General features: G+C 38.0%; 1 protein-coding gene across 10 annotated transcripts in view; it reads right to left on the bottom strand.

Annotated features, from left to right (window-relative positions):
- Positions 1 to 14,020, bottom strand: part of LOC138986346 (zinc finger Y-chromosomal protein) — a 73,029-nt gene that overhangs the window by 22,467 nt on the left and 36,542 nt on the right. For 6 of the 10 annotated variants that reach the window (XM_070365633.1, XM_070365634.1, XM_070365625.1 and 3 more), the window contains one exon: positions 604 to 692. In XM_070365633.1, coding sequence (XP_070221734.1) covers positions 604 to 664 — 61 coding nt within the window. In that variant the 5' untranslated portion in view covers positions 665 to 692. Of the gene's footprint in view, positions 1 to 603; positions 693 to 1,603; positions 1,672 to 5,832; positions 5,955 to 14,020 lie in introns of all 10 variants that reach the window. The other 4 variants (XM_070365635.1, XM_070365627.1, XM_070365632.1 and 1 more) reach the window with 3 other exon arrangements.

The following is a 14,020-nucleotide window of genomic DNA, read 5'->3' as shown; positions in this document are numbered from 1 at the left end:
TTAAGGGTGTCAGTGTAAGATACAGGCAGATTATCTTGGGTGGGTTGCTGGCTGGAGCCAATAAAATGTGACAGGAAGGAATGTTAGGTTTAAAACATGATAGGGACTCAATTCGCTACTGCTAAATAGACACACATGTAAAACATGAAAAGGAATATAGGCAGTCTCCAGAAGCAAAATAAAAAAGGCAATCAGCAAAGGAATGAAGCCCTGCCAACACTCTTGAGTTTGGCTTTGTGAAATTCTAAATAAATGACAGTTAAGTAACACTGTATATGAATTTCCAACCTACAAAAATGTGAGATGACAAACAGATGCATTTTACAGGTCACCAAAATTGTAGAAATGCATTACAGCAAAAAGACAAAACCAGTACCAGCAGAAATAACTAACAGGACTTTACTGGGAAAAATGAGAATAAAGTCAACAGCTAAGAATTTGATACTGATGGCATTATTGACAAGACTGAGCTGTCAAATGAGATTTTGATAGAATAAGAAGATACCTAAGTATGAATAAGTTACAGATCTAAAAATCCATCCTATAGATAAACAATTCCAAATCTGGCAAATGGAAAGTGGAACAACCAAGAAACAGATATACCTATTCCATCAAAACATGAGTTTGGCTCCTGTGGCTGTAATTCAAATTCATCTTCATCCATGGCCTCTGATTCTCATCAGTCACAGCTCCTAAACCAGGGAATAAAGTACACCAAATATTAAACTATTTAATGTTAAATAGTATATACATATTAAATACTGATTAAACATTACATATTAAAATTACATTAAATATTACATATGTCACCATGATGTTTATACTTCTGAAATGGTAACATTTATTGATTAATCAGAAACCTATCAATGTAAAATAAAGGAAACATCATGATTTCCCAAAGTATTTGGACAATTATATCATAAGAAAGGGCAGTAAATCTATCAGGTTGACAGTGTTTGGGGATTTTCTTTGTTTTAATCACCGTATAATCTATATAAACATTTTTTTTTTAATTGAGGTATACAGCTCAGTGCAATTATTATGTAAATTTCAAGTATACAACACAGTGATTCACAATATTTGAAAGTTATATTCTACTTTTAACTTAAAACTATTGACTGTGTTCCCTGTGTGACACAACATTTCTTTGAGCTTATTTGTTTCACATGTAATAGACTGTACCTCTTTATTTAATACCTTATCTTTCTTCTCCCCTTTGCACTGGCAACCCATGAATCTGTTTCTTTTCTGCTGCATTTCAATAATTTCTTTTATTAAAGTGCATAAATATTAAGTGTTTAGTTTAATTTATATATGTGTATTTTTGTATTAGCATAACTCAGAGTAAGATACAGAATATTTTTTGTACCCCAGAAAGCACCCTCTAGCTTCCTCTCCATTAACAGTAAATGACTCTTAAGATTCAAGTTTAACCAACTTGTATTGAGGGAATTCCAGCAAAATTCTTATTATATCTTTGAATTTAATACAGACTATCATCTTTCTACCAATCAATTACAGAAGGGTAAAATATAAAAATTTATTACAATGATAAACATGCTTGAGATTTCTGCTTAGCTTACAATCACTTCCCTTCACTGACCTTCTGACTGCAGAAATAATTCTCAAAGTATATCTATACTCTCCAGGCAACAAATGATTTGGTAGCAGCTAGGGAAAAAAAAAAATCATCTTTGAACATAATAAAATCAAAGTTCTACTTGTAGGATGTCTGAAACCATAAGCAAGAGTTTCTCTTTCTCCTAGTGACTGAAATAACAACATTTGAACATAAAGATGATGGTCATCTACAAAATTTAATCTATGGTAGAAGAAATAGCCAGTTAAAAAAGAAGTTAAAATACAAGAATGCAAAGTACCTAGCACATGCCTAAAAAACGAGTGCATAGATAGAGGGAACAAAAAGATGAGGTTTATTAGAGGGTCATAATTTACTTAGCACCAGTTCATTTCAGTCACTCAGTCATGTCCAACTCTTTGACATGAACTGCAGGCCTCCCTGTCCATCACCAACTCCTGAAGTCCACTCAAACCCATGTCCATTGAGTCAGTGATGCCATCCAACCATCTCATTCTCTGTTGTCCCCTTCGCCTCCTGCCTCAATCTTTCTCAGCATCAGGGTCTTTTCAAATGAGTCAGCTCTTTGCATCAGGTGGCCAAAGTATTGGAGTTTCTTAGCACCAAGTACCACACAAACTTAAGGCTGGCTTTTCCTATCTCCACTCTCTAATTCACCTTCAATCCTGCGATTACATATAGCATTATTTTTGTTGACAATATACAGAATGTCTGCTTGTTAAAATTCCAAATAATGTGGTGTAGTGGAGTATATTTTTCTCTTTTGGGTCCTTGATCCTGGGGGAACTGCCCCTCCCAAATGTAGGTAAATCCTACTGAAAGCAATAGTCTCCTTTTTGAGTCCACCTTTGATATGCAAATCAACCAATCAAAGCCTGCAACCTTAACCATCAAACTGATACACTATGCCTAGAATACATTTACCAAAAAATAATCCAAAGCCACAAACCAAACAACTAGGAACAACAACTGGGTTCCTATAGCCCAGAGACCATTGAAATTATTCAAAGTATCCAACCATAAATTTAGTATACCTTCTCTTCCTTGTTCATTCCTTCTCTACAGAATCCTAGAAAACGCTCTACATCATATTTCCTCTGCTTCTTTCCACTATGTGGTCCTTCAAGGAATGTCATGCCCCTCTCCTTCTCTTCATGTATCTGTGACTGTAAATTTCCTTTTCTAAAGCATAATTTAAATGATGTCAGACCTTAATGCAAAACATAATGGTTCCCTGCTGACTCTAAACAAAATTCAAACCCTGTGGACTACAAGCCTCCAAGATCTGGTTCTGACAATCCCTCCATTAATTCTTTAACCACATAGTCCTTAACGAACACAAAAGTAAAAAACGCAATTGTAATTTATATTAAAAATTAATTTCCAAAATGTCATCCCTAAGACATTTCCAATCCATTTTCAAAAGATAACCTATCTCATGACTTTTACTCCAAATGCTTCAAATATAAAGGTCATGGCGAGGGCGGTCCTAAGATAGCGGAGCAATAGGATGGGGAGACCACTTTCTCCCCAACAAACTCATCAAAAGAACATTTAAACGCTGAGTAAATTCCACAAAACAACTTTTGAATGCCGGCAAAGGACATCAGGCACCCAAAAAAGCACCCCACTGTCTTAAAAAGGAGGTAGAAAAAAATAGAAAAAACAAAAAGAGAGACACAAGAGGTAGGAATGGAGCTCTGTCCCAGGAAGGGAGTCTTAAAAAGAGAGAAGTTTCCGAACACCAGGAAACACTCTCACTGCCAAGTCTGTGGTAAGCCTTGGAACCACACAGGGCAACATAACTAGGAGGGAAAATAAATAAATAATTAAAACCCACAGATTACCGTGCCCAACGCTAACTCCCCTAGTGGAGAAGCAGCACAGATACCTGCACCCAGCACTAGCAAGTGGGGGCTGGGCAGGGAGGCATGGGCTGCACTGCTTAGAGTAAGAACCGGGCCTGAATGCCCCAAGGGCAATCTGAGAGAACTAACTTGGCTAGCAAACCAGACTGTGGGATACCTACCATGCAAAAAGCCCTAACCTAAGACACCACCAGGCCTGCTCACAGAACAAAGCACTGAACAGAGCTAGCTGGCTGCAGACCAACCCCTCTGGTGACAGGCAGCCAGAGCCAGAAGGGGGCAATCACAGCCCCAGAGACACAGTATCTACCAAACTGCAAGCATGCTTCTTTGCTAAGATTTCTTGGGGTTCTGGACAGTTAACATCCGCCTGAGAGGGAGCGCCTGTTGTACACCGAGAAAACAGAGTGGCAGGGAAGGGGGAGGCGCTAAGTGGCAGCAACCACTCGCGGAACACCTCATCACCTGACCTACTCTGACATGGGAAGGGCACAAAACGCAGGCCCAACCGAGTCTGCACCTCTGAGGACTACCCGAGTGTCTGAACCTGAGCGGCTTAGACCTAGGAGGGCATGCAGCCCAGGGCCGGCCTCGGACGATTACCAGCGGAGCAACCTAGAGCCTGAGCAGTGTGAGCAGGGAGGGCACACGCGCTCCGTGACGGGGGGCAGGCCCAGTGTGGCTGAGACACTGCGAGCACTCACCAGTGTTATTTGCAGCGTCCCTCCCTCCCCACAGGGCAACTGAACAAGTCAGCCTAAAAAACTGTCCACCACCGCCCTCTTCTGTCAGGGCGGAAATCAGACACTGAAGATACCAGCACACAGAAGACGCTAAAACAGAGGGAACCGTCTTGAAGTAACAGGTGCAACAGATTGAAAATTAAAACCTTGTAGTTAGTACCAACTACATACACAGGAGCCTATAGATCTTGAGAAATATAAGCTGGACCAAGGAACTATCCAAAAATGAACTGACCCCACACTGCCCACACCACCACCAGAGAAAGTCTTAGATATATTTTTACTATCATTTTTTTAGATTTTTAAATTCTCTATTACTCCTTTAATTTTCATGTTTATAACCTACTTTTCAAAAAAAAAGAGACCCTATTTTTAAGAGCAAACTTTATATACATATATATATATATATTTATATACATGTAATTTTGTGACTTTTTTTTCTTCTTTAATATTGTATTTTTGAAAATACAACCTCTACTCTAGACTTTTAATCTTTGCTTTTTGGTATTTGTTATCAATTTTGTACCTTTAAGAACCCAATCTTCAGGACCCATTTTTACTTGGGAGCGAGATTACTGGGTTGACTGCTCTCTCCTGCTTTGGACTCTCCTTTTTCTCCACCAGGTCACCTCTTATCTCCTCCCTCCCCCTTCCTTTCTCTACCCAACTCTCTGAATCTCTGTGTGTGTTCCAGATGGTGGAGAACACTTAGGGAACAGATTACTGGCTGGATCTGTCTCTCTCCTTTTGATTCCCCCCCTTTATCCTCCTGGCCACCTTTGTATCCTTCCTCCCTCTTTTCTTCTCTGTATAATTCCGTGAGCATCTCTTAGTGGTCCAGACTGTGGAGCACACATAAGGAAGTGATTACTGGCTAGCTTGCTCTCTCCTCTTTGGATTCCACCTCATCTCATTCAGGTCACCTCTAACTCCCTCCTCCCTCTTCTCTTCTCCATGTAACTCTGGGAACCTCTCTGGATGTCCCTCACTGTGGAGAAACTTTTCATCTTTAACCTAGATGTTTTATCAATGGTGCTATATAGATGCAGAAGTCTTGAGGCTACTGTAAAAATAACACTGAAAACCAGAAGCAGGAGGCTTAAGTCCAAATCCTGAGAACACCAGAGAACTCCTGACTCCAGGGAAAATTAATTGACAGGAGCTCATCAAATGCCTCCATACCTACACTGAAGCCAAGCACCACACAAGGGCCAACAAGTTCCAGAGCAAGACATACCACGCAAATTCTCCAGCAACACAGGGACACACCCCTGAGCTCCAATATACAGGCTGCCCAAAATCACTCCAAACCCACTGACATCTCATACTCATTACTGGACACTTCATGACACTCCAGAGAGAAAATATCCAGCTCCAGCCACCAGAACACCGACACAAGCTACCCTAACCAGGACACCTTGACAAGCCACCTGTACAAACCCACCCACAGCGAGGAAACTCCAAAATAAAGAGAACTCCACAAACTGCAAGAATACAGAAAGGCTACCCCAACACACCAATATAAACAAGATGATGATGAGACAGAGGAATACCCAGGAGGTAAAGGAACAGGATAAATGCCCACCAAGCCCAACGAAACAGGAAGAGATAGGGAATCTACCTGAAAAAGAATTCTGAATAATGATAGTGAAAATGATCCAAAATCTTGAAACCAAAATGGAATCACAGATAAACAGCCTGGAGACAAGGATTGAGAAGATCCAAGAAAGGTTTAACAAGGACCTGTAAGAAATAAAAAAGAGTCAGTATACAATGAATAATGCAATCATTGAGATAAAAAACACTCTGGAGGGAACAGAAGAATAATGAAGGCATAAGATAGGATTAGTGAAAAATAAGATAGAATAGTAGAAATAAATGAATCAGAGAGGGAAAAACGAATTAAAAGAAATGAGGACAATCTCAGAGACCTCCAGGACAGTGTTAAACGCCCCAACATTCAAATCATAGGAGTCCCAGAAGAAGAAGACAAAAAAAAAGACCATGAGAAAATACTTGAGGAGATAATAGTTGAAAACTTGCCTAAAATGGGGAAGGAAATAATCACCCAAGTCCAAGAAACCCATATTGTCCCAAACAGGATAATTCCAAGGTGAAACACCCCAAGACACATATTAATCAAATTAACAAAGATCAAACACAAAGAACAAATATTAAAAGCAGCAAGGGAAAACCAACAACACACAAGGGGATTCCCATAAGGATAACAGCTGATCTTTCCATAGAAACTCTTCATGCCACGAGGGAATGGCAGGACATACTTAAAGTGATGAAACAAAATAACCTATAGCCCAGATTACTGTACTCAGCAAGGAAATCATTCAAATATGAAGGAGAAATCAAAAGCTTTCCTGACAAGCAAAAGCTCAGAGAATTTAGCACCACCACACCAGCTCTCCAACTAATGCTACAGGATCTTCTCTAGACAGGAAACACAAAAAGGGTATATAAACCGGAATCCAAAACAATAAAGTAAATGGCAACAGGATCATACTTATCAATAATTATCTTAAATGTAAGTGGGTTGAATGCCCCAACCAAAAGACAGATTGGCTGAATGGATACAAAAACAAGATCCCTATATACGTTGTCTACAAGAGACCCACCTCAAAACAGGGGACACATACAGACTGAAAGTGAAGGACTGGAAAAAGATATGCCACGCAAATAGAGACCAATAGAAAGCAGGAGTAGCAATACTCATATCAGATAAAATAGACATTAAAATAAAGGCCATGAAAAGAGACAAAAAAGGACACTACATAATGATCAAAGGATCAATCCAAGAAGAAGATATTAACATTTATAAATATGTATGCACCCAAGACAGGAGCACCAAAATATGTCAGACAAATGCTAACAAGTATGAAAAGAGAAATTAACAATAACACAGTAATAGTGGGAGACTTTAATACCCCATTCACACCTATGGATAGATCAACTAAACAGAAAATTAACAAGGAAACACAAACTTTAAATGATACAACAGACCAGTTAGACCTAACTGATAGCTATAGAACATTTGACCCCAAAATAATGAATTTCACCTTTTTCTCAAGCGCACACAGAACCTTCTCCAGGATAGATCACATCCTGGGCCATAAATCTAGCCTTGGTAAATTCAAAAAAACTGAAATCATTCCAAGCATCTTTTCTGACCACAATGCAGTAAGATTAGATCTCAATTACAGGAGAAAAATTATTAAAAATTCCAACATATGGAGGCTGAACAACACACTGCTGACGAACCAACAAATCACAGAAGAAATAAAAAAATAAATCAAAATTTGCATAGAAATGAATGATAATGAAAACACAACAACCCAAAATCTGTGGGACACTGTAAAAGCATTCTAAGGGGAAGGTTCATAGCAATACAGGCATATCACAACAAAAAAGTCAAATAAATAACCTCACTCTACACCTAAAGCAACTAGAAAAGGAAGAAATGAAGGACCCCAGGGTTAGCAGAAGGAAAGAAATCTTAAAATTAGGGTAGAAATAAATGCAAGACACAAAAGAGACCATAGCCAAAATCAACAAAGCCAAAAGCTGGTTCTTTGAAAGGATAAATAAAATTGACAAACCATTAGCCAGACTCATCAAGAAACAAAGGGAGAAAAATCAAATCAATAAAATTAGAAAGGAAAATGGAGAGATCACAACAGACAAAACAGAAATACAAAGCAGACTACTATAGCAATTATATGCCAATAAAATGGACAATGTGGAAGAAATGGACAAACTCTTAGAAAAGTACAACCTTCCAAAACTGGACCAGGAAGAAATAGAAAATCTTAACAGACCCATCACAAGCACAAAAACAGAAACTGTAATCAGAAATCTTCCAGCAAACAAAAGCCCAGGTCCAGACAGCTTCACAGCTGAATTCTACCAAAAATTTAGACAAGAGCTAACACCTATCCTACTTAAACTCTTCCAGAAAATTGCAGAGGAAGGTAAACTTCCAAACTCATTCTATGAGGCCACCATCACCCTAATACCAAAACCTGACAAAGATGCCATACAAAAAAAGAAAATTACAGGCCAATATCACTGATGAACATAGATGCAAAAATCCTTAACAAAATTCTAGCAATCAGAATCCAACAACACATTAAAAAGATCATACACCATGACTAAGTGGGCTTTATCCCAGGGATGCAAGAATTCTTCAATATCCGCAAATCAATCAAGGTAATACATCACATTAACAAATTGAAAAATAAAAGCCATATGATTATCTCAATAGATGCAGAGAAAGCCTTTGACAAAATTCAACATCCATTTATGATAAACTCTCCAGAAAGCAGGAATAGAAGGAACATACCTCAATATAATAAAAGCTATATATGACAAACCCACAGCAAACATTATCCTCAATGGTGAAAAATTGTATTTCCCCTGAAGTCAGGAACAAGACAAGAGTGCCCACTTTCACCACTACTATTCAACATAGTTTGGAAGTTTTGGCCACAGCAATCAGAGCAGAAAAAGAAATAAAAGGAATCCAAACTGGACAAGAAGTAAAACTCACTGTTTGCAGATGACGTGATCCTTTACACAGAAAACCCTAAAGACTCCACCAGAAAATTACTGGAACTAATCAATGAATATAATATAGTAAAGTTGCAGGATATAAAATAAAGACACAGAAATCTCTTGCATTCTTATACACTAATAATGAGAAAACACAAAGAGAAATTAGGGAAACAATTCCATTCACCATTGCAATGAAAAGAATAAAATACTTAGGAATAAATCTACCTAAAGAAACTAAAGACCTATATAGGATGCTGCTAAGTGTGCTAAGTAGCTTCAGTCGTGTCCGACTCTGTTCAACTCCACAGATGGCAATGCACCAGGCTCCCCCATCCCTGGGATTCTCCAGGCAAGAACACTGGAGTGGGTTGCCATTTCCTTCTCCAATGCATGAAAGTGAAAAGTGAAAGTGAAGTCGCTCAGTCATGTCTGACTCTTAGTGACCCCATGGACTGCAGCATACCTGGCTCCTCCGTCCATGGGATTTTCCAGGCAAGAGTACTGGAGTGGGGTGCCACTGCCTTCTCCAAAGACCTATACACAGAAAACTATAAAACATAGGTGAAAGAAATCAAAGAGGACATTAATGGGAGAAATATACCATGTTCATGGATCACAAGAATCAATATAATGAAAATTAATATACTACCCAAAGCAAGCTATAGATTCAATGGAATCCCTATCAAGCTACCAATGGTATTTTTCAGAGCTAGATGAAATAATTTCACAATTTGTATGGAAATACAAAAAACCTACAACAGCCAAAGCAATCTTGAGAAAGAATGCAACTGGAGGAATCAACCTGCCTGACTTCAGGCTCTACTACAAAGACATAGTCATCAAGACAGTATGGTACTGGAATATAGATTCAGTACTACAGAAATATAGATCAATGGAACAAAACAGAAAGCCCAGAGATAAATCCACACACCATGGACACCTTATCTTTGACAAAGGAGGCAAGAATATACAATGGAAAAAAGACAATCTCCTTAACAAGCGGTGCTAGGAAAACTGGTCAACCACTTGTAAAAGAATGAAACTAGAACACTTCCTAACACCATACACAAAAATAAACTCAAAATGGATTAAAGATCTAAACATAAGACCAGAAACTATAAAACTCCTAGAGGAGAACATAGGCAAAACACTCTCCAACACAAATCACAGCAGGATCCTCTATGACCCACCTCCAAGAATATTGGAAATAAAAGCAAAAATAAACAAATGGAACAAATTTTAATTTTAATTAAAATTAAAAGATTCTGCACAACAAAGGAAACTATAAGCAAGGTGAAAAGACAGCCTTCTGAATGGGAGAAAATCATAGCAAATGAAGGAACTGACAAACAACTAATCTCAAAAATATACAAGCAACTCCTGCAGCTCAACTCCAGAAAAATAAACGACCAAATCAAAAAATGGGCCAAAGAACTAAACAGACATTTCTCCAAAGAAGACATACAGATGGCTACCAAATACATGAAAAGATGCTTAACATCACTCATTATCAGAGAAATGCAAATCAAAACCACAATGAGGTACCATTTCACGCCAGTCAGAATGGCTGCGATCCAAAAGTATACAAGGAATAAATGCTGGAGAGGGTATGGAGAAAAGGGAACCTTCTTACACTGTTGGTGGGAATGCAAACTAGTACAGCCACTATGGAGAACAGTGTGGAGATTCCTTAAAAAACTGGAAACAGAACTGCTTTATGACCCAGCAATCCCACTGCTGGGCATACACACCGAGGAAACCAGAATTGAAAGAGACATGTGTACCCCAATGTTCACTGCAGCACTGTTTATAACAGCCAGGACATGGAAGCAACCTAGATGTCCATCGGCAGACAAATGAATAAGAAAGTTGTGGTCCATATATACAATGGAGTATTACTCAGCCATTAAAAATGATACATTTGAATCCGTTCTAATGAGGTGGATGAAACTGGAGCCTATTATATAGAGTGAAGTAAGCCAGAAAGAAAAACACCAATACAGTATACTATCGCATGTATATGGAATTTAGGAAGATGGTAACGATAACCCTGTATGCGAGACAGCAAATGAGACACAGATGTATAGAACAGTCTTTTGGACTCTGTGGGAGAGGGAGAGGGTGGGATGATTTGGGAGAATGGCATTGAAACATGTATATTATCGTATGTGAAACGAATCGCCATTCCAGATTCGATGCATGATACAGGATGCTTGGAGCTGGTGCACTGGGATGACCCAGAAGGATGGTACGGGGAGGGAGGCAGGAGGGGGGTTCAGGAGGGGGAACACGTATATACCCGTGGCGGATTCATGTTGATGTATGACAAAACCAATATAATATTGTAAAGTAATTAGCCTCCAATTAAAATAAATTTATTTTTAAAAGAAAAGGTCATAGTAAGTATAGTAATATTTTTCAATCATAAAAATATGGTGAAAGTGAAAGTGAAGTCGCTCAGTCGTGTCCAATTCTTAGCGACCCCATGGACTGCAGCCTACCAGGCTCCTCTGTCCCTGGGATTCTCCAGGCAAGAATACTGGAGTGGGTTGCCATTTCCTTCTCCAGTGCATGAAAGTGAAAAATGAAAGTGAAGTCGCTTAGTCGTGTCCAACTCTTAGTGACCCCATGGACTGCAGCCCACCATGGGATTTTCCAGGCAGAAGTACTGGAGTGGGGTGCCATCACCTTCTCCAAAAATATGGTAGATACTTCTAAATATATTGTCACTCTTCCTCTCCCCAAAACTTTCTAGCTTGTCTTCTTTTTCCTCTCAAAAATGCAATCATAAAAAGGTAATTGAGAAAATGTCTTATGAGCATAAGTAAAATAATGTATTATTTAAGGCATCTTCAAATTTTCCTTTAAAACTCATTTTATTAGCTCTAATAAAAGTTTAATTTGGATACACCATGGTAGAGTAAGTTTTCTACAATTCTCACCCAAAAACCACTGCCACTGCTCTGTGACAACCCAGAGTGGGATGGGGAGGGAAAAGGCAGGGAGGTTCGAGAGAGATGAAACATGTGTATCTATGGTTGATTCATAGGACATATGAACATCTATGGTTGATTCATGTTGATGTATGGCAGAAATCGAACTTAATATTGTAAAGCAATTATCTTTCAACTAAAACTAAATAAATTTTTACAATATATTAAAAACAAATCAAGGACACATGACAACCAATAGAACACAGTAACTTTCCAGTAATCAACCCAAAAGACATGGAGATCTGCAATATGCCATAAAGAATTAAGAAATTATTTTAATTTCAGTGAACTAAAAGAAAACACAGAAAAACTAAACAAAACATTGAAAGCCACATGTAAACAAAGGAAGTTTAAGTTCAAGACAGTGATCATAAAAGAGAACCAAACAAGTTTCTGAAAGAATACAGGGAGATGAAAGGGGGAGGGGGAGAATGCAATAGAGAGCATCAACAGCAAAATGGATCAAGGAGAAGAAAAAAATTTTATGACATGATCATCATATAAATTAGTCTGAGATAAAACAAAAACTGTGGGATATCATTATAGAATGCAACTTATATACTGGCATCCCAGGAAATGAGGAGAGAAAGAGAGGAACAATGGCTTCAAAGAACTAATGGTTTCCGTAACCTGTAAACATCTGGATATCCAAATGTCCTATATCCCCAGAATTTCATCCTAAGTGATGAAACTGAGATCATCCTAAAATGATCTCAAGACACATAATTCAATTTTCTAAAAGGGAAACAATTTTAAAAGCAGCAAAGAGAAAACTTTCTCTAATATGTAATCCCCATCAAGTTTATAGCTGTATTTCTCAGAAGAAACAATGTAAGCTAGAAGCTAACATTAAAAGAATTTTTTTTAATTGGAGTATAGTTGCTTTACAGTGTTGTGTTAGTTTCTACTGTACAACAAAGTGAATCAACCATATGTGTACATTTACCTCATCCTCCTTTTGGAATTCCTTCCATTTAGGTCACAAATAGTGTTAAGTAGAGTTCCCTGTGCCTTACAGTAAGTTCTCATTAGTTATGTTTTTATACACTGTACTCATACTATCAATAGTGTCTACGTGTGTATCCCAATCTTCCAATGTATCCCATTTCTCCCCTCCCCACGCTATTTTTCACATTAGCCTGAAGAACTCCTTTCAGCATTTATTATAACGCAGGTGTACTGGTGATGAACTGTTTTGCATCTGTTTGGTAAATTCTATCTTTCCTTCATTTCTGAAGAACATGTAGTACAATAATAAATTATTCTATAAATGAGACAAAACTATTAAAAACATTAGCTACAATTTCTAGATGAATATACAATATAAGAAAGATAAACCGCAATAACAGAAATGTCAATGTGAGGAGTAATAGAGCTTTTCTATGCAATAAAAATTTTAAGTTGTCATCAACTTAAAACAGATCATTACATGCATGACATTATTGTTAAGCCTCATATTGTTAACCAAAAACCTACAGTATATATATAAAAGGTAAAACAGAAAAAAGTTACCACTATGAAAAGTAATCACTTCCCCAAAGAAAACAGCAAAAGAAGGAAAAAAACAAAGAAATTCAGGAAAGAGTAAAGATAGTAAGTCTTCAAGTATCATTAACCACCCTGATGTTAAATGGACTAAATATTCCAAAGGACAGAGTGGCTAGATTGATTAGAAAAGAAAAGGGAAAAACAAAAGACTCAACTACCAACAATATGCTGCCTACAGGACACTCATTGCACGAGTTAAGGACAAACACAGGTTAAACATGAAGAGGTGGATAAAGATATTTCTTTCAAGTGGAAATCAAAAAAAAGATAGAGATAGCTATACATTAGACAAAATAACAGTAGCTCAAAAGTGGAGCAGAAGGTTTTTGCTGCTGCTGCTGCTAAGTCACTTCAGTCATGTCTGACTGTGTGTGACCCCACAGGTGGCAGCCCACCAGGTTCCTCCATCCCTGGGATTCTCCAGGCAAGAACACTGGAGTGGGTTGCTATTTCCTTCTCCAGTGCATGAAAAGTGAAAAGTGAAAGTGAAGTTGCTCAGTCATGTCCAACTCTTAAATACCCCATGGACTGCAGCCCACCAGCCTCCTCCGTCCATGGGATTTAATGATAAATGGTCAACAGATCCAGACACACATCAAAAATATGTATAAAACCAACACTGTATCTTGCATTGCATACTTAAATATACTAAGCAAATATTAAATGGTGGAGTCTTACTATATATATATATATCTTGCTTCAAAT

This window comes from Bos mutus, chromosome X, assembly GCF_027580195.1.
Source record: "Bos mutus isolate GX-2022 chromosome X, NWIPB_WYAK_1.1, whole genome shotgun sequence".
NCBI classification, from domain to species: domain Eukaryota; kingdom Metazoa; phylum Chordata; class Mammalia; order Artiodactyla; family Bovidae; genus Bos; species Bos mutus.
The sequence above is the reverse complement of the archived record's forward strand: the minus strand, read 5'-3'. Positions and strand labels throughout refer to the sequence as shown.